The 23,232-nt window shown below is 42.3% G+C and overlaps 1 protein-coding gene across 1 annotated transcript in view; it reads right to left on the bottom strand.

The window, feature by feature from the left end:
• MYO5C (myosin VC) overlaps positions 1-23,232 on the bottom strand; it is a 103,547-nt gene that overhangs the window by 14,822 nt on the left and 65,493 nt on the right. Inside the window, exons 25-38 of the mRNA XM_019442094.2 lie at positions 22,843-23,023; positions 20,852-20,945; positions 20,554-20,617; positions 20,387-20,467; positions 19,142-19,322; positions 17,146-17,239; positions 16,212-16,275; positions 14,962-15,130; positions 10,969-11,056; positions 7,461-7,559; positions 5,998-6,152; positions 4,364-4,453; positions 1,676-1,826; positions 659-941 (exon numbers count right to left, since the gene is read on the bottom strand). Of these exons, the coding sequence (XP_019297639.2) occupies positions 659-941; positions 1,676-1,826; positions 4,364-4,453; positions 5,998-6,152; positions 7,461-7,559; positions 10,969-11,056; positions 14,962-15,130; positions 16,212-16,275; positions 17,146-17,239; positions 19,142-19,322; positions 20,387-20,467; positions 20,554-20,617; positions 20,852-20,945; positions 22,843-23,023 (1,794 nt within the window). The remainder of the gene's footprint in view (positions 1-658; positions 942-1,675; positions 1,827-4,363; positions 4,454-5,997; positions 6,153-7,460; positions 7,560-10,968; positions 11,057-14,961; positions 15,131-16,211; positions 16,276-17,145; positions 17,240-19,141; positions 19,323-20,386; positions 20,468-20,553; positions 20,618-20,851; positions 20,946-22,842; positions 23,024-23,232) is intronic.

Here is a 23,232-nt window from a genome sequence, read left to right as displayed (position 1 = left end):
GTCCTGCTGCTCCCAAAACAAACCTCTGCTAATCTAGACAGCGCTACCTACCAAAGCCTGGGGACCGGTCCTCCTCAGTTCCAGCACTATGCCTTTGCCTGCCTCATTTCTCCTGCCTGGAATGTTCTTCTCCCTTTTTAAATCACTCAATGCACAGCTCTCAGGCTTAACTTTTCTGTCCTCAGTAATCTCTCTTCTCTGCAGCACTCGTTTGTGACTTAATCAGACTTGCCTTGAATTATTATCTGGCTATTTTGAGTTTCTAGAGGGCGGGGATCAAACTGCTCTTTCCTTTGTTTCCTGTGTCCTCCACCAGGCAGTGCTATTCACAGAGGTGATGGTCAGTAAACACTGGCTGAGTGTATGATAAGTACCCAGGGCCAGGATTTAAAATCTACAATTACTAGTTGCTAGTCTTTAGCCACTAAAGGCCCTGGGCCTGAGTGTCAAGCTAGCCTGGTGCAGAGTGGTGGGTGGAGGGGCCACCACCTGACCACAGACATCCCCAAAGTCCCAAGAGTCCTCTTGCACAACCCCCCCCCCCCCGCCCCACCAGGCAGTGCAGCTCATGGGAAGGGGGCAGCAATATGTGACCCTAGACATTAAAAGCATCCTTTCCAGCTGCCTCTCGGTGTAACTGGTGAATCATGGGTTTTACCTGATCTGCATCCCTTTTCTGCAGGAGCACATGTCCTTGCGCAGGAAGAGGCTGTTCAGGGTGACCGCCCCGATCAAGAAGAAGACCTGCTTCACAGCCTGCCTCACCAGCTCAGGGTCCAGGCCGTTCTGGCACATGGTGCTGTAGAAGTAGCTCAGCTGCTGCAGGACAGAGGTCATGGTGTAGGCGTCCGTGTCATCTATGCTAGATGACCGCTTCCGGAAGCCCGTGGGCTTCAGGCCGGAGATGCCTTGCAGGCTCTCATACTCCAGCATGCCCGGCACTGCAGAGGAAAACACAGGTATTTCTTGCACATGCGGTGGGGACAACCAGAGAACATTTCCCACTGCTCTCTAGGGTCTTTTCCAGGACCCGGGACATTTTCTGCAAGAGTTAGCCGTGGATGCAGCTGTGATGGGGAAAGCAAGAGAATCAAGGAGTGGGGAGCACGGGGTGTAGGAAGTGGGCGGAGCACATGGCTGTGTACAACAGGGCGGCAGCTCCTCTTGCAGACTTGGACTCCCTCTTCTTTCAGCTTCACAGGAAAGGGAGCGGGTTGACACAACTCATGGTCTGTACCATTTCAAGCCTGAAGTATTTAAATTTCAGAAAGTTGAAGAAAGTATACAAGAATCTGAGTGGGACTTTAAGATTTCAAAAGTGGTAATGACCTAGGAGTAGCTACACATGGAGTAGCAGGTCTTCCTGGTCTTTCCCTTTGGGGTGAATCACCCTTCCAGGCAGGAAATTACAAACCATGTACTTTTCAGAGAAGTAATCATTTCAAGCAATAGAAAAGAATTAAAAATGAGACATTTACATGGTTACATTTTTCTGGTTTTAAAATTATGTTCTTTGAAATCACTATATCTCACCAACCATGAGATCATGACCTGAGCCAAGATCAAGGGTGGGATGCTTAACCAATTGAGCCATCTAGGCACGACCTACAGGATTTGTTTTTTTAAGGTTTCGGTGTTACCATAAATATTTTTTGGTCATCAATTCTTTTCTTACCTATTATTGGTTGAATGTTATTTTCCATTACAACAATGAACCGATGATATATTCGTATTGCCACATCGCTAAGAATCTGTCTGTATTCTGAAAGGTCAAAATTGTTCAAGCAGTTCTTATTCTGATGTGGACTATTAAGCTTCATGAATTCCTGAAAGTAATTTGAGCATATAAATACATATAAATATTAGAATGCTATAGGCATGCACGAAATTAAAATACTCTCTAATGGCATTATAATCAGCTCCTATACTTCAAAACTTAATGTCTTATTTGTATCAAATGAGCTCTACACGTGTGTGGTAGCCCTTATTTTCTATAACTAACTGTCACTGTACTCACCCTACAAATATGTGCCTCCAGCACCAACAGAACACAGTGGAAAATAACCTCCATGGAAGCTCATAAAAAAACAAAACAAAACTGCAAAGCACCCAAGGAAACAAAGAGGTTTAAGAGGTCAGTAATACAATACATGAGATTCATGACTTAATGATTATAGAGCATAGATCAATCTGAAATATTTTTTTTTTTTAATTTTTTTTTTAATGTTTATTTTATTTTTGAGACAGAGAGAGACAGAGCATGAACGGGGGAGGGTCACAGAGAGAAGGAGACACAGAATCTGAAACAGGCTCCAGGCTCTGAGCTGTCAGCACAGAGCCTGACGCGGGGCTTGAACCCATGAACCGTGAGACCATGACCTGAGCCGAAGCCGGACGCCCAAACGACTGAGCCACCCAGGCGCCCCAATCTGAAATATTTTAAGATGTGTGCAATGGACTAAATATTTGTGATGTTCCCAGATTCCTGTGTTGGAGCCTTCACTTCTAGTATGCTTGTATTTGGAGATGGGGCCTGTAAAAAAGTAATTCAGATCAAATGAGGTCATAAGTGTGAGGCCCTCGTCTGATGAGATTAGTGTGCCTTTAATAAAAGACACTAGAAAGTTCAATCTTTCTCTTTCTGCGCCCACACACCAAGGGAAGTCTGTGTGAGGGTATAACGAGAATACAGCCATCCACAAGCCAGAAAGAGAGCACTCACCAGGTACCAGCCATGCTGGCACCCTGGTCTCAGACTTCAGGTTTCTAGAACTGTGAGAAAATAAATTTCTGCGGTTTAAAAGCCTTCTAGTCTGTGGTATTTTGTCATAACAGCTCACCAGCCTAATACAGTATGTTCAATATGTTCAAAGAAATAAAGGAAAAAGAAAGCATTAAGACAAGAAGAGGATATAATGGTAACAGGCATAGGTGAAAACCATAGAAATAGAAATGAATATATAGCAACTGAAAAAAAACATGTAGAATAGATAGAGCAAAGAACATTGTATATGTGGCTGATGGGGGCAAAGAAAAGGTAAAAAAGTAAATGGTGTTGAATAATATCCTCTTCCATTAATGTCTCACACATGCTTGTTTGTCTTAGATGGGCTGGTCTGTGCCCCCTGCTCCTGTTGGTATTCCTTTTAGTCAGAGGTTGAGTTTTCTCTACTTGTTCCTCCTTTTGTTCTGTAATACTAGTAGAATTACTTTTATATTTTACTCTTCCTTCATTGGGACAATTTGCTATCCACACGGGAAAAGATATGAGGTCATTATCTCAACATCATGGGATAAATAATCACACCAATTCTGGATAGGTAAAAGCATAATTGTGAGCTCCAATTTGAATTACAGAAATACAGAAGAAAGTAGGAGAATAAATTCACGATCTCAGGGCAGGGAAGAATTTCTTGACCGAGACACTAAAACACATCATAAAAGGATAGGATTGATACACCAAAATTCAGAAATTATGTATGATAGACTCCATAAAGAAAAATATAAGACAAGCCATGGTTTATCCATGATAAAGACCTACAAATCATTAAAAAAAAAAAAAAATCACCTCTAAACAAAATGGAGAACTGATGTCATAGGTAATTTGAAAAGAAACCTAAATGACCAGTGAGCACATGAAATGATTCTTGACCTCATTAGTGATCAAGTAATTGCAATTTAAGTTGACATGGTATCATTTTATACCTATGAGGTTGGTAAATAATTAAAATGTCTGTCAATATCAAGTGTTGGGGAAGGTATGACACTGGAAACTTCATACACTGCATGGGTATGTGCAGGGACAAATGGTAGAAACATTGGGAGAGCAGTAAAACCCTAAAAGCCACTTTGTTATTTCAGGTCAATGAAATTTTGCTCTTTGAGTATTTGAAGGTGGAGAATTCCTTTATGATGTTAGCCCCTTGGGGGCAGAGTTGGAATGGCAAAAGATGTACAGATTATGGAGGAAGATGAGAATCCTGCAGATCCTCTCTGAAGAAACAGCCATGTTGATCTAAAGGTTGTATTTTAGAGTTAGAATACTAAAATCTTCAGAATTTCACAAGCAGAATCAAACTTAAAAATCATCTAATCTACCTCATTGATTTAAAACTCAAGGAAAATGGAGGCTTATTATCATGCCCAAGGTCCAGGCCTTTTTCTAGAAGTCTCTGGCTGTGAATCCTGTCCAACCAGTAATGTGAAGCTGGCCTCCTGGCTGAGGAGGAAAGTAGGAAGCCATTTGGAGCAGAGGCTGCCCCAGGAAGTGGGGACATGTCCAATCCCTGTGGTGGGCTCTGCCTCATAAGGAAGTTCTAGACCAGCAGTCAGCACAGAACACAGAGCAGGCGAGTGCCCCTACCTCTTCACCACTGTACTGCTTTAGGCAGTTGAGGAAATGACACGTATTGGAAAGCCAAAAAGATAGCATCTCAAAGTCTTCTAAATGTTCCTTAAAAAAAAAACAAAAAGAAAGAAAGACAAAGTTGGATTTGGTCACTACTGGTACCTTTGAGCCAAGAACAGATGTATCTTACCTGTTTAGTTAGCTGTTGGCTTTTGATCAAAATGAATTCTTCTTTTATTCACCCAAGATTTTATTAAATTTATATACTGTAATGATAGGCTTTTATGTTTATTTAGCAGGTTATGGTTTGCAAAGTATTTCTGTATAGGTCACTTAGTATGAAGCTTGATACAGGCACTGCAGGAGTGCCTAATAAAGGTAAATCTGGGGACTTGCTTTCTGGAGTTCTCATTCTGACTGGGAAGAATGTTGCATACAACATAACATATGCAGGACACAATTATATAGGGGGCTGAGCACCTGCATGGTGGACATAGATGATGCCACAAAAGTTCAGAGGCTGGAAAGATGCTGATGAAAGAGGGCAGCTGAGAAAGCTCCTGAGAAGGGGAGAGAATGCTACCTTGAAGGAAAGGGGTGGAGGGACCAGAGCTCAGAAGCGAGGACTCTCTTGGGAAGAACAGCCCCGCTTGTGGGGCAGCAAGAAGAGGAAGAAAGAAGGTAGAGGTGTGGTGGTCAGAGAGGTAAGAGGAAAACTGGGACAGTCCTGGGATTTGAAGGACAAAGTAGGATGGTTTCAAAGAGGTGGTCTGAAAGCTTCAGTCCCTTAGAGGAGGATAAAAATTAAGGAGAAACCACTGGATTTAGCAAGAGGAATTACTGGTGATCTTTTTGTGCAGTGACAGAGATGAAGCCAGATTGCAGGAACTAACCTGCTAATGTAAGCACCTTGGTGAATGGAGAGGCACAGAGATGCGGGGGCGCAGGGCCAAGTGAGGGCTGCTTTAATGTGCTGTGTGCTGGAGCTGGGGAGGGGCGGTCCTGGACACCAGCAGAGTCAGAGGCAGGGAGCCACTGGGGAAGCGGACTGGGAAAATGTTGGTGAGGAAGGATTTCTATTCCTCATGCCATGCATCTTCTAGTTTCTAAATATTTAAAGATTCCAGAGTGGCAAGAGGAGGCAAGTACCGTGTACCCATGGCCTGGGACACAATGCACGTCTGTCCTAAGGAAACCCATTTTATGAAATTATGGACAGGGAAAACATCAATTTATGGGGGTCTCTTCCCAGAACACCCTGGTGGCTCTTGTGAATATAGTGACTAGAAAGCACGCAAAGCACCAGACAAATGTTAATTTTCTATTCTAACTCCTGATGAATAATGAGTCCTCATGGCCGGACATCTCATACCCTGAAGGGGTAGAAGTGATGGGGGTGTTGGCTACCCGGCTGTAGTCTTGAAGGTAAGGTTTTGGGGTCTGTTGGCACATCTTTATCCTTGGGGATCCCTAACCTAACTTGTCTTTTCCAAACAGCTTGACTTCTTTCACAGAGTGGGTCTCTGACTAATTTAAGGAATCGCGTGATTCACCGAAGACTAGAGGTAAAGAATGGGCCAAGGATGAACCCTTAAGGTGTTCTTAAAATAACTAAAATACCAAAGGCCAATGTCAAAGGCAGTTCCTACCTTAACCACCTGCTTGATGCCACTAATGGTGCTGTTCATGAGAGACTTGAGCATGTTGGCGTCGTTTAGAGAGTCTGCATAGCGTACACACATGAACAAGATGTGAGCGGGCAGCCCTGGGATCATGTTCACCACCACACCACGAGGCTTCAAGTCTGGAACAGAAAGAGTCAATGAGGACTACAGCTGATCGATAGCCAGCTCTCCCCCTAAGGAGCCTCTGACTATGGGACAAGGGTTATTTGCTTTTCTGTACTTGATACAATGCCTGAATGCACAGGCCTATCTTTTCTCTTTGAGGAATTCAGTCTGGCTCTTTTCTGGCAAAAATATACAGGTACCACCTGTTCCGTATCTTACTTCCCATTTGCAAAGGACTTTCTCTTTTTTTAAAAAAAAGGCTGAATTTTAGACAGAATTTGTACTTCTTCCTGGCATGGAGACCCTGGATTTCAGCCCTCCAATGTAAGGGAAAAACCCTAAGTCCATGCACCCAACTCCAGCCTGTGTGATGAGGATGGGATACGATCTCAGTGATCACATACATCTTTCCTGAATCAGGAAAACAGACACACTATAGTCCTGCAGAGGCGGGCCTCGCTGACCTTGAGAAGAAGAGAATGGCAGGAGGAGACACTGGGGATAAAGGGAAGAGAGAAACTTTATAGAATAAACTCAGGTAAGCAAACAAAGACCTCCCCATGGCTGCATTAAGATAGAGGAATGAAGAGGCCCCACGGCTGTGCACAAGTAAGGCTAGAAAGGAAAGGGTACAGGTGGCTCATGTGCTCTGGTGGGGGAATCACCTAGAAGAAGAGGAAGTTAGGCTACACATAAGCTTTCTGCTTTATCTTGAGACCAGCTTATAGAAAGGCAGCTTTTCTCTCTCCCACTGGAAAACCATATGATTTTCAGGTGAGGACAGTCTAGTAAGATTGGTTCTAAGACCACCAACACTTGAGCATGCACATTGGAACATTCCTGTAACTGAAATGTGTTTGGGAAGCTCCCATCACATTGCCTGCAAATAAAATTCTCAGCAGAAGTCGAATGGGACATGGAACCACAGTTACTTCTGCCATTGCTCCTGTGCTGAGACACAAAGATGAGAGGATGTGTCTTCTATCTGGATCCCATGATTAGACTTTGGAAGGGGTGAGGGCAGTACTTCTTAACTGAGGGCAATTCTGGCTCCCAAGGGACATTTGGCAATGTCTGGAGATGTTTCTTATTGTCATGACTAGGGGTTGTTACTGGTTTCTAGAGAGTAGAAGTCAAGGATGCTACTTAATATTCTACAATACACAGCCCCCACACAACAACCAATTATCTGGTCACCAGTGCCAAGGTTAGGAGACTCTGGGCTAGGAGAAGCAGCAGTGGAGGAAGAGAAATGACTACTCCCACCCATGATGGTAGCAATGACTGACAGAGCAAACATTCAGACTTCCAGGTCTCACTACCGAGAATGAGGTTTTGAATGAGCTTGTCCTCATCTTCTGTCTTGTATTCCAGCATTCCAAGATACTCCTTGGGTCTTGAGGACAAGTGCACATCATTGCCTATAGTCAGAGGCAAACAATCAGCTAAATTCACAGAAACAACTCCCACAGGCTTTATAACGAGACTGCTCTGTCTCTTTTCACCCCATTCTGGCTGGCTTACACACAAATGCCTGCGGCTTTCAGATAAATGGAAACTTGATTAATCCCGAAGAATTCCTCTGGTAGTGATTCTTATCTGCAACTATATCAATGAGTATAGCTGTCACTGAAAAGGCGGAATGATCCTTGAAGGGCTCCTCATGAGTGCCCGGTATGAATCCAACACAGTGCGGATAAGAAAGCAAGCCAAGATGTTGCTTGTCTTCAAGATGATGACATCACAGTCAAGGAAACAAGATTCATGAAACAGTAGGTGAGCAAAGTACCAAACTGCATGATCCTAAGGGGGCTGTATTAGCTTCCTATGTGCTGTAACAAGTTACCACAAACTTAGTGGTTTGACATACCACAAATTTTCCTATCTTACGGTGCTGGAGGTCAGAAGACTGAAATGGATCTTACATGTTGGACTACAATCAAAGTATCAGCAGAGCTAAGTTCTGGAAGCTCTAGTGGAGAATCCGCTTCTTGCCTTTTACAGCTTCTAGAGGCTACCCACATCCCCTGGATTGTAGCCTCTGCTTCCTCTGACCTCTGCTTCCATCACCATGTCTGTCTGTCTGTCTCTTTGCTTCTGTTGTCACATCACCTTGTTTCACTCTGGCATTCCTGCCCCTCTCTTATGAGGTCTCTTGTGATTATACTGGGTCCACCTAGATTAATCCAAGGTAATCTCCCCATCTCAAGATCCTCAATTTAATCACATTGGCAAAAATCCCTTTTGTTGTGTAAATAACACACCCACAGGTTCTGAGGACTGTGATGTGGACATCTTTGGGTGAGCCAGAGTCTGCCTTCTGGTCACCAAAGATTCATGTCCATTCTGAGAAGAGATGTAATGCAGAAGCAGAGGTCAGAAAGATTTTTTTTAATGTAATTTATTGTCAAACTGGCTAACATAGAGTATGTACAGTGTGCTCTTGGTTTTGGGGGTAGATTCCCGTGGTTCATCACTTACATATAACACCCAGTCTCATCCCAACAAGTACCCTCCTCAATGCCCATCACCCCTTTTTCCCTCCCCTCCACCCCCCATCAACCCTCAGTTTGTTCTCTGTATTTAAGAGTCTCTTATGGTTTGCCTCCCTGTTTGTAACTTATTTTTCCTTCTCTTTCCCCATGGTCTTCTGTTAAGTTTCTCAAGTTCCACATATGAGTGAAAACATATGATATCTGTCTTTCTCTGACTGACTTACTTCACTTAGCATCATTCCTTCCATTTCCATCTATGTTGCTGCAAATGGCATGATTTCATTCTTTCTCATTGCCAAGTAGCATTCCATTGTATATATAAACCACATCTTCTTTATCCATTCATCAGTTGATGGATATTTAGGCTCTTTTCATAATTTGGCTATTGTTGAAAGCACTGCTATAAACACTGGGATACATGTGCCCCTATGAATCAGCGAGAGAAAGATTTGAAGATGCTATGCTGCTGAATTTGAAGATGGAGGAAGGGACCCATAAGCCAAGAAATGTGGGTGGCCTCTAGAAGCTGGAGAGGCAAGGGACAGGATTCTCCACTAAAGCCTCCAGAAGGAACTCAGCTCTGCTAACATGTTGATTTTAACTCTGTGAAAAACATTTTGGACTTCTGACCTCCAGGACCGTAAGATAATAAATTTGTGTTCCACTAAGTCACTAATTTTATGCTGATTTGTTACAGCAGCTACAGGAAATTCACACAGGGGCCATGAGAATGTACACAGAAGTGGGTTGGAACTGTTAAAAAATGAAGGAGGTAGCACACCCGTTGGGCCAAGAAAGGTGAGTAGGGTCTGGTGGGTGAAAAAGAAGGTGATGCAAGTACTGTTAACAAAACTTTCTTACTACTGCACGAGACTTTCTCCTGTTAATTTAATAAATTAGCTCTGTTCCCTTGGAAACTAATAAAGGTAGAACGCCAACTGTTTTAGTAAGCAATGCTGTTTATGATAAGAATGATACTGCAGCCTGTTAAGCTTTCTGATGACCGTGTCCCTGCTGATGACTTGAAGGCAGCTCAGGGCCAGAACCACATAGCTAAATTGCTCCTTCATTCTTGACTCTCGAAACGGTGTGTTGCTAAGTGTTTGTTGTTTTAAGTTGCTAAATTTGGGGATAGTTTGTTATATGACAATGGATAACTAACATGAAGGGAAGCTGATGTATTCCACTTAGACACATTGAGTTGGAGGAGGTAATAGGAAGGCAAAGGAGATAGTCTTGGGGACAAAAAAGGACCAGGACTCAAGAAAAAAACTGAGGAGTGGGAGGTGGAGTTTGGAAGTCCTTATGTTGAGATGGCAGTTCATTCACTCATTCCAAAAACAGGGACACAATGGGAGCTTTGAGAGGGCAGACATGATTTATCATTATTGAGGGAGAAATCCTCATGTTGCTGTTGGGCATTTTGAGTTTGAGGTGAGAGTTGAATAAAGAATAATAAAGGAGGGGCGCCTGGGTGGCGCAGTCGGTTGAGCGTCCGACTTCAGCCAGGTCACGATCTCGCGGTCCGTGAGTTCGAGCCCCGCGTCGGGCTCTGGGCTGATGGCTCGGAGCCTGGAGCCTGTTTCCGATTCTGTGTCTCCCTCTCTCTCTGCCCCTCCCCCGTTCATGCTCTGTCTCTCTCTGTCCCAAAAATAAATAAAAAACGTTGAAAAAAAAATTAAAAAAAAAAAAAGAATAATAAAGGAGCTCTTCAAAAGTGTGAATACAGTAAAAGGAACAGAGAGTTCAAGGTACAGACTTAGTGGTCCAGTTTGGGAGGAAAAGGAAGTGATACGAAACATGAGTCAAGAACATTAGAAGAGAGAAGTCAGAAAAGTTCAGACTCAGAAGCAGGTGAAGGAAAGAAAAGCCTAGGGGCCTTTTCACAGGAGTTCATGAGGACATTCAAAATGTGAAGTTCATATTCAGGACTACTGTCTGGCTTCTTAGCTCTCTACTTCTTTCTTCTAATAGAAATGGAGATATTAATCCTCTGTAACTGGGAGAGGAAGAGAATTTCAAAGCAGTTACGTTTGAAACTTGATTACAGTTTCACTTTTAAAAGGGGAGAGTTAATAGCAGAAGAGGTTAAAAGTATTCATTACAGGGTGTCCCTTGCAATTACATGAGTGCATCTAGAATTATCTGAGGGCTGGTGAGCTAGCCTCGGCCCAAAGGATCTTTCCATTAGTCTATCACTGAGCCCCCAACCTCACCCGTTGACAATCACTCCTTTGAGTTTTAAAGACTCTGGACCACATCAGGAATCAAACGGTGCCTGTGGACCTTAGCTGACAGTTCCAAAAAGTAGGAAAGGGAATGTTATTTTTCCTACCCTTTTCAATCGTCTTGCTTAGAGTTTTAACTTGATCTTGGAGCTTTTTAATCACTCTGTCCTTCATGTCTAACTCCTCTTCAAGATCCTACAGAAATCAAAAGAAACAAGGACATGAGCTTAGAAGCATCTTAATCTATTTTTTGGTAACGGTTTTAGTGAACAATAATTCACATACCATCTAATTCATTCAAAAAGTGTACACGAAATGGTTTTCTAAAGTCAGCTGTACAAACATCACCATTATCGATTTCTAGAACATTTTTATCACACCAAAAAGAAACCTGTAACTTTCAGCAGTCACCCTCTTGTTCCCCTATTCCCTTCTAGTCCTTGGTAATCACTAATCTGCTTTATGATTCTATATTATTTGCTTCTTCTGGACACTTAATATAAATGGAATCATATAATATGTGGCCTTTTATGTCTGGCTTCTTTCACTTAGCATGTTTTTGAGGCTCATCCATGTTGTACTATGTGTATTTCATTCCTTTTTGTGGCTGAAAAACACCCTATTGTATGGATATGCCATATTTATCTTGATCAATTTTTTCTTACTAAAGTAGTGCCCCTTGTAGATAATTTAGAAATATGAATGTGTGAAAATAGGTTCTCTGGATATCAGAGTCTGGAGGCAGAGAAACTTCAGAGGTTTGGGTCCTGGCTTTGTGTTTCCTTCCTAATAATGGAGTGGCCTTGCTCATGCTGAATTTGGCTCAAAAACCAGCAGGGTCCCGGATGCCTACAAATATGTCTTAGAAAGGGCAAAATGTTTGGGCTCTTCCTAAATCCCAAAGGTTTTGGCCCAGAAAAGATTCAGGCTTCTCAGATCCAGCAGTACCCACCATACAATCACTATAGCCATGTGCCCTCTGGGGACTCTCAGGGCCAATGGAAACTGTGCTGTTTCTACTCTGTGGCTCCCTCTCCCTTCCAACAGTTCTCCCGGTGAACAAGGATTTTGTTCAGAGTGTTCATCATAGTGTTATTACTTGTAGCCAAAAAATCCAATGTCCAACAATAGTGGGTAGAATAAATTGTTGTGTATCCTATGACTTAGGTATTAAAATGACAGCTTGCATATATTATCAATGACAATGGGAAAGTATTTCAATATGGTGTGAGAAAAAATATAGAATTTAAAACTTTATATGCAGTATGACCCCAATTTTATAAAATGTGTATCACCATGGTAGAAAAAAGAAAAAAGGAATAAAATAAATCAAAATGTGAACAGTGGTTTCCTCCAGGCTCTCATTGACTGGTGACTTTTTTTATTATTAGATGAATTTTAGGATGGGCTGAGATAGGAGGGAAGGAACTGTACCCACACCCCTACTTGTAAGAACAGATAAAGTTCTTAATGTGTTTCTCCAGAGACACAGAACTGAGACCCCAGGGACACACAGAGGCACTGCTGTGGAAGTCAGGACAGCCACCCACACGTGCTCAGTAGGAAGCTGCTTCTCTACTGTCTGAATACAGGCTATTCACTGAGAAAGTTCTATCTCCCTCAAAAAAAGTTGGACATCATCTAGGTGCCCCTGACTGGAACTTGTTACTTTCTATTAAATGTTAAACTCTTTGGATCTCTTTAGATATAATTCTTCATCAAAGTTAAATCCTGATATTGCAAAATAAGATTTTACCCCCTCATGGTTTTCTGTGAGATAATGGGGGGTCCTTATGGTACTGGCACAAAATAGGCACATAGATCAATATAACAGAATAGGAAACTCAGAAATGAACCCACAAGTATATGGGCAATTAATCTTTGACAAAGCAGGAAAGAATAACCAGAGGACAGTCACTTTAAGAAATGGTGTTGGAAAAGCTGGACAGTAACATGCAAAAGAATGACATAGAACTACTTTCTTATAACATACACAAAAATAAGCTCCAAATGGATGAATACCTAAATATGAGACAGGAAACCATCAAAATACTAGGAGAACAAAGGCAGTAGCCCCTTTGACATCGGCCATAGCAACTTCTTTATAGTTAGGTCTCCTGAGGCCAGGGAAAAAAGCAAAAACAAACTATTGGGACGTCATCAAGATAAAAAGCTTCTGCAAAGTGAAGGAAACAATCAACAAAACTAAAAGGCAATCTACAGAAAGGGAGATGATATTTGCAAATGACATATCTGAGAAAGGGTTAGTATCCAAAATCTATAAAGAACTTATAGAACTCAACACCCAAAAATCAAATAATCCAGTTAAAAAATGGGCAGAAGACATGAACAGACATTTTTCCAAAGAAGACATCCAGATGGCTAACAGACACCTGAAAACATGCTTAACATCACTCATCACCTGGGAAATAAAAATCACAACTACAATAAGCTATTACTTTATTCCTGTCAGAATGGCTAAAACCAACAACACAGGAAACCGCAGGTGTTGGTGAAGATGTGAATATAGGGGAACCCCCTTACATTGGGGGTCAGTGTAATAAGTCAGTCAGAAAAAGACAAATACCATATGATTTCATTCATATGCAAACTGGTGCAGCCACTCTGAAAAACAGTACGGAGTTTCCTTAAAAAGTTAGAACTAGAACTACCCTACAATTCAGCAATTGCACTATTAAGTATTCACCCAAAGGATACAAAAATACTGATTCAGAGTATTTAATGCTGTTGTAATATTTGATAATACTGCTATAAACATTGCACCCCAATGTTTATAGCAGCATTATCAACAATAGCCAAATTATGGAAATAGCCAAAGTGTCCATTGACTGATGAATGGATAAACAAGATGTCTACACACACAGACAGACAGACAGACACACACACACACACACACACACACACACACAGACACACACACACACGTGTGTGTGCACACAATGGAATACTACTCAGCGATGAAAAAGAATGAAATCTTGCCATTTGCAATGATGTGGCTGGAACTAGAGAGTATTATGCTAAGCGAAATAAGTCAGTCAAAGAAAGATGAATACAATATGATTTCATTCCTGTGTGGAATTTAAGAAACAAAACAGATGAACATAGGGGGTAAAAAAGAGGCAAACCAGAAAACAGACTTTTAACTATGGAGAACAAACTGAGGGTTGCTGGAGGTGAGGTGGGTAGGGGGATGGGTTAAATGGGTTATGGGTATTAAGGAGGGCATTTGTTGTGATGAGGACTGGATGTTGTATGTCAATGATGAATCATTAGATTCTACACCTAAAACCAATGTTATTCTGTATGTTAACTAACTGGAATTTAAATAAAAACTTTGGGGGAAAAAAAAGAAATGGCGGGTCCTGACAATAGGATGCAGAGCCTGGGATGCAGCCTGTCCAGGGTGCTGACCACTGCCCAGGGACCCCTCCGCTGGTCATAGACTTGGGAGGCTCAAAGGCCAGGAAGCAGCCTGAGCAGTCTGACTCCCAGGAAAGTGGCCCATGGGCCATGATGGTGCTTCTCAGGCTTGTGGGTTTCACACACCAATAAAATTTCAAAAGAATTGCTGGGGACTGACTTAGAGTAGCTGAATTTCTTTCTGACAAGGGCATTTAAAATGTGATGAAGATTTTAACAGTTTAAGGTGTCTGTCATCTACCATCATGATCATTTCACAGAAGAACATTTTGACTTGAAAAACTGTAGGAAGGGCACACCTGCAAAGCAAGGAGGGCCCCTCACTATGGAAAGTCTTGCTTAGGGAAGTTCCCACATCAGCCTGTCATTCTCGGTGTGTTCTGGACCAGAACGGGTGAGACAGGTGCCATCTGTAGGACAGTGCTCATGTCTCCTCTCATCCTCCCTTTACTTTATTGGACACTTTGCTTGTGTGGCCCGTGCTAAGCCCCCAAGGCTTAGCAGCAGGCTGTAACCTCAGAGACCACCTGTCTCCCGAGAGCAGGAAACACACTGCTCTCACGGTGGCCGTTCATTGCATGCGTTAGGTGACATGTTCCCCCCGCCCCCCTTCAGTGACATCTGCACACAGTCATTTATCAAGTTGGGAAACTTCTTACCCTATTTTCCATAGTGAGCCGAGATGCTTCCTGTCGGAAACTACTCTTCACTTCACTTTCACTTTCAAATTGCTTCTTCAAGAGCTCGCTGGCCTGCTGCATTTCTTGAATCTTACTGATCAGCTTCTCTTTCTCTTTGGTGTGTATTTCATTTTGGGCCTCTAAGGTCCTGACAAAGGGATAAAGGAAATTGTATAACAGTTTGACTGTCATGGAGAAGTCACTCATTGTCATAGCAAAAACTGATTATTTCCAAAGACAGAAAAATACTTTGGCCAATGTATGTATAAGGTGAATAGTACTTGAGTAGAAATGTCCTCGAAGTGGGGGTGGGGGCAAAGATCAGGGCTGGCTGTGTACATAATTGTCTATGACTGCCCTGGTCTCCTTAACCTGATGGAGATTCTTGCCTCCACTCCACCAGGGGCTGCTGAGGGCTCCCACGAGGCATCCACACCCACTCACGCCCTTAAGACAGAAAGCCCGATGATTATCTCCTTCGTGAAAGGCCTGGGGACCAGACTCTCAAAAAGCCAGGGATCAGAAAGAAGCAGCAGCCCATCAAGAGTTCCAAGACAGTGTCTCCCCACTTTCCTACTCTTTGGGGCCCTCATTTCATCCCTCTCCTACCAATGAAGTCACATGACTAAAAATGTTCTCTAGGACATATTGTGTCCATGTATTGCTCTGAAAATCAAGTGTATCAGTGAGCTGGCAGCAAAAATTTTCCTCACGAGGCTCCACCAGAGCGCCAGGCCCTCTGCTGGTCAGAATGCAAATTTGGGGGGATTAACAGTGAAGATTTTCTGTCAGCACAGATTTCAAGTCTTACTCTAAACGGTTTGCTATAAGAAAATCTCTTCTCTCACACACAATCTTATTTCATCAGTTTTTTAAACAGATTATCTGTGTGTGTGGCATGACATTCTAACAGTATAAAAGAGTATGTGGTGAGAAGTAAGTCCCCTTCCCTCCCCTGTGTGCCAGCCATCCAGTTACCCTCCCTGGAAGCAGGCGATGTTTTGGTTCTTGTATGTTTTCCCAGGGTGTGTGTGTGTGTGTGTGTGTGTGTGTGTGTGTGTGTACATATGTGTTTCTTTCCTTCACATTTAAATGGTAATGCATCATATTACCTTAATCAGCACCTTGCTGTTTTGGCTTAATAACATATGTTGGTATCTCCCACAATTTCGGAAAAGAAAAGCATTTACGTGAGCATGAACATCACAAACATACACATTAATACTTACTTTCTTTGTGTTCCCTCCTCTTCTTGATTGCGGTTCAACTGGTTAGACAATTCTTCCAGTTTTCCTGTAGTGAGAAGACCTGCCATGATTTGGGGGGCTATATGGCACCCTGATTCGGATTTGGTCGTGCTTTCAGTTATCAGGGGTCCTAAGCTGTTTCCTGGTAGAGGTTTTGTTTGGTCTGAACAATGTTTAAAAATTTTTAGGTGTGCCTGGGTGGCTCAGTCAGTTAAGCATCCGACTTTGACTCAGGTCATGATCTCTCAGTTCATAAGTTTGAGCCCCACGTCGGGCTCTGAGCTGACAGCTCAGATCCTGGAGTCTGCTTCAGATTCTGTATTTCCCTCTCTCTCTGTCCCTTCCCCACTCATGCTCTGTCTCTTTCTCCAAAATAAAAAGACAAAAAATTAAAAAATTTTAAAGCCATTATTCTAAAGTTGTCATATTTCACATAAAAATATGGATTTCTGGCTTTTCTTTAAAAATAGGATCGAGGGCACCTGGGTGGCTCAGTCGGTTAAGCGTCCAACTCCTGGTTCGGGTTCAGATCATGATCTCACAGTTCCTGAGTTTGAGCCCCACATTGGGTACTGCACTGACAGTGCAGAGCCTGCTTAGAATTCTCTCTCTCCCTCTCTCTCTCCCACATGCTTTCTCTCTCTCTCTCTCAATAAATTAATTAAAAATTTTTGAGTTAAAAAAATAAGACTATCAAACAACACTGGGGCCAATTTGCCTACTTGGCAACAATCAATGGAGCTCGGAGGCTGGGACACCTTACTGCCTCCTCCACTCAGCCCCCTTCTCACATTTGTCACTTGGCTGGGCCCCTGGAGAATCAGAGTCTGAGATCCCTGGGTACAATAATTTTTCTGTCATTTCCAGGACACAGGAAACCATCTTCTAAAAGTACTTCCGTGACAGTTGCAGGTACCTTTCATGCTTTCAGTTTGTTCATTCAGGCGGATTTCCAGATCTTGCTTCTGCTTCTCCAGCTCTGAAATTTGCTGTTTGAAGTCTGGGATCATCTTTAGAGAAGAATCAGAAATATTTGAATATAAAACGCTTTCATCTCTGAACTTTAAAATCTCAGAGCTACTCAGAAGCAAACTGAACCCTCTAGGAGTCTAACCCCAAGGAGCGTACATCTAGCATAGCTATGTGTGAGGGCCAGCTGAGGTGTTAGACTGGTTTGGCATTATGGTCTTATACCTCAGGATCTGTACAGTCGCAAGCAATACCAGCATGTTCAGAGGGACTGGTTCTCACATGCTACAACCTTCTCTCCAGGGGGAGAAGGAAGTACACAGTCTGGAGGGCATCATGGGGGAGAGGGGCTCTGCTGAGATGAGGGCAATGTGAGCAAACAGAGAGCAGCCTCTTTGGCCAAGGCCCAGAGATGCCGTCTCCTCATCCAGGAACAGGAAAATCATCTCAAAGAGGTCCCCCCGCGCCCTGTGAATTCCAGGCAGTGCACTGCTCTGTTAGTGGAGGTCTGGAATGGGCCAGTATGTCTCACAGTCCTCTGTCCTTGTCTTCTGTATTTCTTTAAATGTCATTCACCTCCACCCTCCGTTATGTAAATGGCTTTTCTGTCGTCCAAGTTTGTAAGAACAACTGTGCTTCTGAAGCAAATGAAGAAAACTTGTTTGTGCATGAAGATGTATGTTCCACATTATTCCTCACTAACATTTCATCCAAAGAATAAACAAAGACACGAAGGGCCTTAATCACCCTTCCACATGTTTGCTGTGCCCACGGTCACGTCTCCTCACCTGGGACGCAGCCTTGCAATTTCCTAACACTCTCAGGTTAGGCAGAGGAGAAGGAAATGGTAAGAAAGGTGACAAGGTGCAGCCTCTAGAGAGGTGGCTTGAGAAACCCCAGGAAAGTGTGGTATCATGGAAGGCGGCAGAACAAAAGCAGGCATGAAGAGGGAGTGATGATGTCACCAGATGTTGCTGAGAGACAAGAAGAGGGTGAAAAAGAAGGTGGCTGTGGGGTAAATGGGGGATGAGTTGAGAAATCAGTGAGGTGGCCACTGAGAAGTCTGGTCAGCTCCCCCCAAAAAATGGGGTGGTGACTGCAGGTGATGTGGGGTTAAGAAAGGGATGTTCTTTGAGAGATTCCTATAGCATTTCTTGGTGGCTAGAGGCTTGAGTTGGAAGAAAAGATGAGACAAACTCAGAAGGAAGGAATCTTGGAAGAGAGAAGCCCTTGAAAAAATGAGATAAGAGGCACATCATCTCTGCTCACAGCACAAACAGAAGGATGGACCTGAACACATGTCCCACTCAAGAGTTACCCTTCTTACCTTAGGGTTTTTTTGTCACTTGCCAAGGGGTTAGGGCTAGACTTAAAATACATAGGTTTAAACACACACACACATACAAACACACACACACACACACACACACACACACACACACACACACACACACAACCAGAATTTGGACCCATTCTATGGTAAACAAACCCCTTCTCACATCAAAGTGCTTTCCAGCCTAGGGTAATTTTATAGATTTATCTTCTTTGTAAAAAATAATTAATTAATTTTAAAAACAAAGTTCTTTTTTTTTTAAGTTTATTTATTTTGAGGGAGAGAGAGCGAGGATGAGCCAGGGAGGACCAGAGTGAAAGGGAGAGAGAATCCCAAGCAGGCTCTTCACTGTCAGTACAGAGCCTGACATGGGGCTCAAACTCAGGAACTGTGAGATCATGACCTGAGCCAAAATCAAGAGTTGGGCCCTTAACTGAATGAATCACACCCCCAGGTACCCCTATAGTTTTATCCTCTGACCCAGTTATTTCACTCTTAGAAAACATAATTCTGATCCATCATTTACTTCCAAGAAACTGAATTTTATTCCACTAACAAATGACATCTCTAGAATAATGGCCATACCTGGGGCCCACAGATAAGACCATACCATGTTTTCTGATGTCAGCCTGGTAACTTCATGACGGATACTTTCATTGATGTCAGTCTCTTCTCTAAATAATTTCTGCAGGTGGTTGATTTCTTGACTTAGATGCACCACTTTGAAGTTCAAAGCTTCAATCTCCTTTTCATAGCAATCCTTCTGGGACTGGAAATGGCTTTCCAAAACACTGCCAGAGGACGGATCAACAAATTAACCACTGGTTTTTATTCTGCCATGTTGTTGATTATGAGTGTGTACATGTGCAGCAGTTATGAAAATTCACAATTAGAGCCATGCTAAGTACATATGGAACTGTGACAGGATTATAAAATCCTTCTAGTTAGTTAGGAAGCATTATGTGCATTAACATGCAGTTAATAATAAGAAATTATAGACACCATTAAAATTGCATGTTAATAGTTTAAGAATATGTTCTGTATGATGCAACAATAATAAATATACATTCATTATGCATTTGTCCAGCCTCATAGAATGTACAACACCGACAGTGAACCCTGAAGTAAACTACTGATTTTTGGTGATAATGACAGATCAGTTTAACAGACATACCACTCTGGTGGGGGATTCTTTTTTTTTTTTTTTTTTTAATTTTTTTTTTTTTTCAACGTTTATTTTTGGGACAGAGAGAGACAGAGCATGAACGGGGGAGGGACAGAGAGAGAGGGAGACACAGAATCGGAAACAGGCTCCAGGCTCCGAGCCATCAGCCCAGAGCCTGACGCGGGGCTCGAACTCACGGACCGCGAGATCGTGACCTGGCTGAAGTCGGACGCCCAACCCACTGCGCCACCCAGGCGCCCCTGGTGGGGGATTCTAATGCTGATTACATGGGGGCAGGGGAAGGGAAATCCCAGGGAAATTTCTGTACTTTCTGCTAAATTTTGCTGTGGACCTAAAGTTGTCCTAAAAATAAAGGTTGTATGTAAAAAATTACAGCAAACTTCTTAAATTTAAACACAATTATATCTCTATAACAACCCTGGCTAACTTGTTATAATCTGTTTTTACTGTACAGGTTATGGGTTTTATTACTTGAAAGTTTATCCTTTAAAAAGATTGTTTTCCATTATTCAACTCATTATTTAATTCTCAAAGTATTTCGGTGATTACTAGATCATCCTACTGTAAGGAATTTCCTTGTGTGTCAAATCTGTGGAATATAAACTTTTGACTTTCCTATAGCTGTCATCTCTGAAAATAAAAAAAGAACTCTGAGGGGGAATTTCTCACTGTGTTGCTTTCTTCAGTCCTTCATAAGCAAACCAAAGTTCTCCATCCTCATTTAAATGTTCCAAATCTTCCAAAGAGAGCCTGGAAAATAAGGAAGGGTAAGAAAATCTATCATCTCTCTCATGTGTGACATGTTCCTAAATATTTGGTAATGCAAAAATGATTACCTGCTTCTTACATCTTCAATGTCATAGCTTTCAAGAAGTTGTTTGGTGATCTCGGACATCTTTTCTGAGAGGAAGAGGCAGAGCTGATATAAATTACAATTTTGAATGTGGTTCCAATTCTCTAGATGTCACACAGAGTCTCCAGCTAACCATACCATCAACTAACTTACTGGCCATTCAACCAAACAACTAACCAACCATTCAACTACGAAGGCAACCAACTATTCAACATACCACATATCCAACCAATCAGCAAACCAACCAGACTTGTGGGCTCAGTGACTCATATTTTTCTTACCTCTCATTTCCCGTTTTTGTGATTGCACGTGTTTCTCCACATCTATCTTCTGTGTCTGAAGTAGCTCTATCTCCTTTTCAAATTCAGAGATTGTCTGTATCACAGCAGTGACCGTACCAGATGAAGAAAAAAACAGCTATTATGGTTTATGTCAGACAAAGAGAATACTCTTACTGTGTTGTGTATCTACCCAAGACATCCTTAACCAGTTAAAATCTTGTTAAATCATCACTACCTACACAGTATGGTCTTGAAGCATGTTTAACTGCTCAAAATATTGTTACCTATTCCCAGATGTAGTTGGTTGTAGCAACAGAATTAGTTTCTTTACCACATAAAGGGAAGAAATAGCTCCTTACTACAGGGGTGGGCTGCTGTGGGGAGGAAGAAGACCCAAGAGAAGTAAAACCTAAGAGGCTAAATTCCTTTTCACTGGATGGTGAACTCTAGGATGCAGGGATGTGGACAAGCCACTACCCTCATAATTGTGGGTTTGGGCTCCTGCCAGGTTTTAATGTGACACATGGCAGAGCCAGGGGTACCCAAGAGGTTAGGAGTTGGCTGTGGGGGTATGATGAGGGTCCACTGAGAAGCAGCACACGTTGTGGGGAAGAGGCTGTATTTTGCCTTTATAACCTTGTGAGGTCAGCCTGAGAAAGAATCATACGTGTGTGTTTTGTAGCTAGGGGAGACATGCAGAGGGAAATAACCCCTCCTTGATATTTTCTCAGTCTAAGTGTTTAAGGGCTAGAGTTCCAGTTTCTTCAGAGGGTGAGAAGGAGGATCCAACTGACATTTACTGATCACTTTACATACACAACCTAATCCTTACAATAGGCCCATGTGGTGATACAGTAATAGTTTGTAGACAGAAAGCTGAGGCTCCATAAGGTGAAATGGCACACTCAGGGTCACATGGCAAGCTGATGGGGCCCCAGGACCATCCAATCCCAAAGACCTTCTTTTGGTAACACTTCAATAAATGTTACAAGTCATATATGATCATAATGTTATTCATTTTCTGTGAAAATCAGACTGGTCTCCTTAATATATCACATCGAGAGTTTGGAACACAGTTTTAGCTACCAAAGCGGAAGTGTGTGACAAATAGTGATGCCTCACTCCAAGAGCAGCCATAGGACTTCCCAAGATGCAGACTAACCAGATGACACGACTCCCACAGATTGACATGTCTTATGTGAGCTCCATTCTTACGGAGCAGTCAGAGCGATACGTGATCCTCTCTGATCCCACAGTCCAAACTCCTCCTTTTAAACAATAGGAAACTGGGGTCCAGAGAATACAGACAGTTTCTGCCAGGAAGTCAAGAGATGACCCAGATGTGATTCCTAAAGCTCTTCAAAACCATGCATGGCTATTCCGTGACAGTTACAGAGAATATTTGCATAATCTTAACAATATTCTACAAACATGCATTTCACTTATTTCATGGAAGCTTAAAAGCTTTCTAAACTTACACTGAAATGTTTTGCATTGAAGAACACAGAGACATGCAGTTTTGTGTTTTCTGGTAGGGAAGGAATTCAGTTATGCCTTGACTGTGCAAACATGGATCATTGCTTTTGTGGATTTTCTGATAACAATTTAAAATATATGATGCTGATAATAAGGTAGTTTAATATAGGCATTTATAGAAATACAACAATGGGATGGGTTGTATAATAAGGGTTCACATCAACTTTTAATGTAATTTGAACATATTCTCTAGGTCAACATATTTGAATAGCTTCATATAATTACAAAATAGTTAGAAAGCTGAGTTTTAAAATCGGAAAACCAATTATTGGTAAGCTAAAGGCAGCTTGGGGGTTCATCCTTGGAAGAACTGAAGGGATCAGGGTCCTTTTGACTTTGGTCTTTATACAGATGCTCTTGGATGTCTGATCCTGTGGGAGTCTGAAACTGCTCCCTCTGTGCAGGTGAGATAACTTAGCCCAAGAGCTCATCTGGCAGCGAGAAGCCCCTTCTACCTTTGCCTGCTTGCTCAGTTGGGCCACCTCCCCCTTTAAGGCATCGGAGGTGACACGTTCTTCCTCCAGTTGGTGCTGCAGGTGCATTTTCTCATCCTTGAGAGCTTGAATGTCTTTTTTCAAAGAGCAAATCTGCTTCTCATAGTCTTGTGTTTTCCGTTCGAAACTTTTTTCAAGAAGTCTAGGTGCCAAAGAAAAAAATAATTAACTCAGAATTTCTCTAAATTTCTTTAACCTGAATTAGAACAATACATCATTTTGAAAATAGTAAGAGGAGACTTGGAAAGGAGACAAGTTAATTAGGATCTACTGTGACAGTTCCAATAGACAATGGCCTTATTTTTACCTGTTTCCTGTCCCCTTAGGTTAGGGAAGTTTCTTATACCTTCT

The sequence above is a fragment of the Panthera pardus genome, unplaced genomic scaffold (genome assembly GCF_024362965.1).
Source record: "Panthera pardus isolate Hobbes unplaced genomic scaffold, ASM2436296v1 HiC_scaffold_24, whole genome shotgun sequence".
NCBI lineage: Eukaryota > Metazoa > Chordata > Mammalia > Carnivora > Felidae > Panthera > Panthera pardus.
This window is presented reverse-complemented; position numbering and strand designations above follow the sequence as displayed.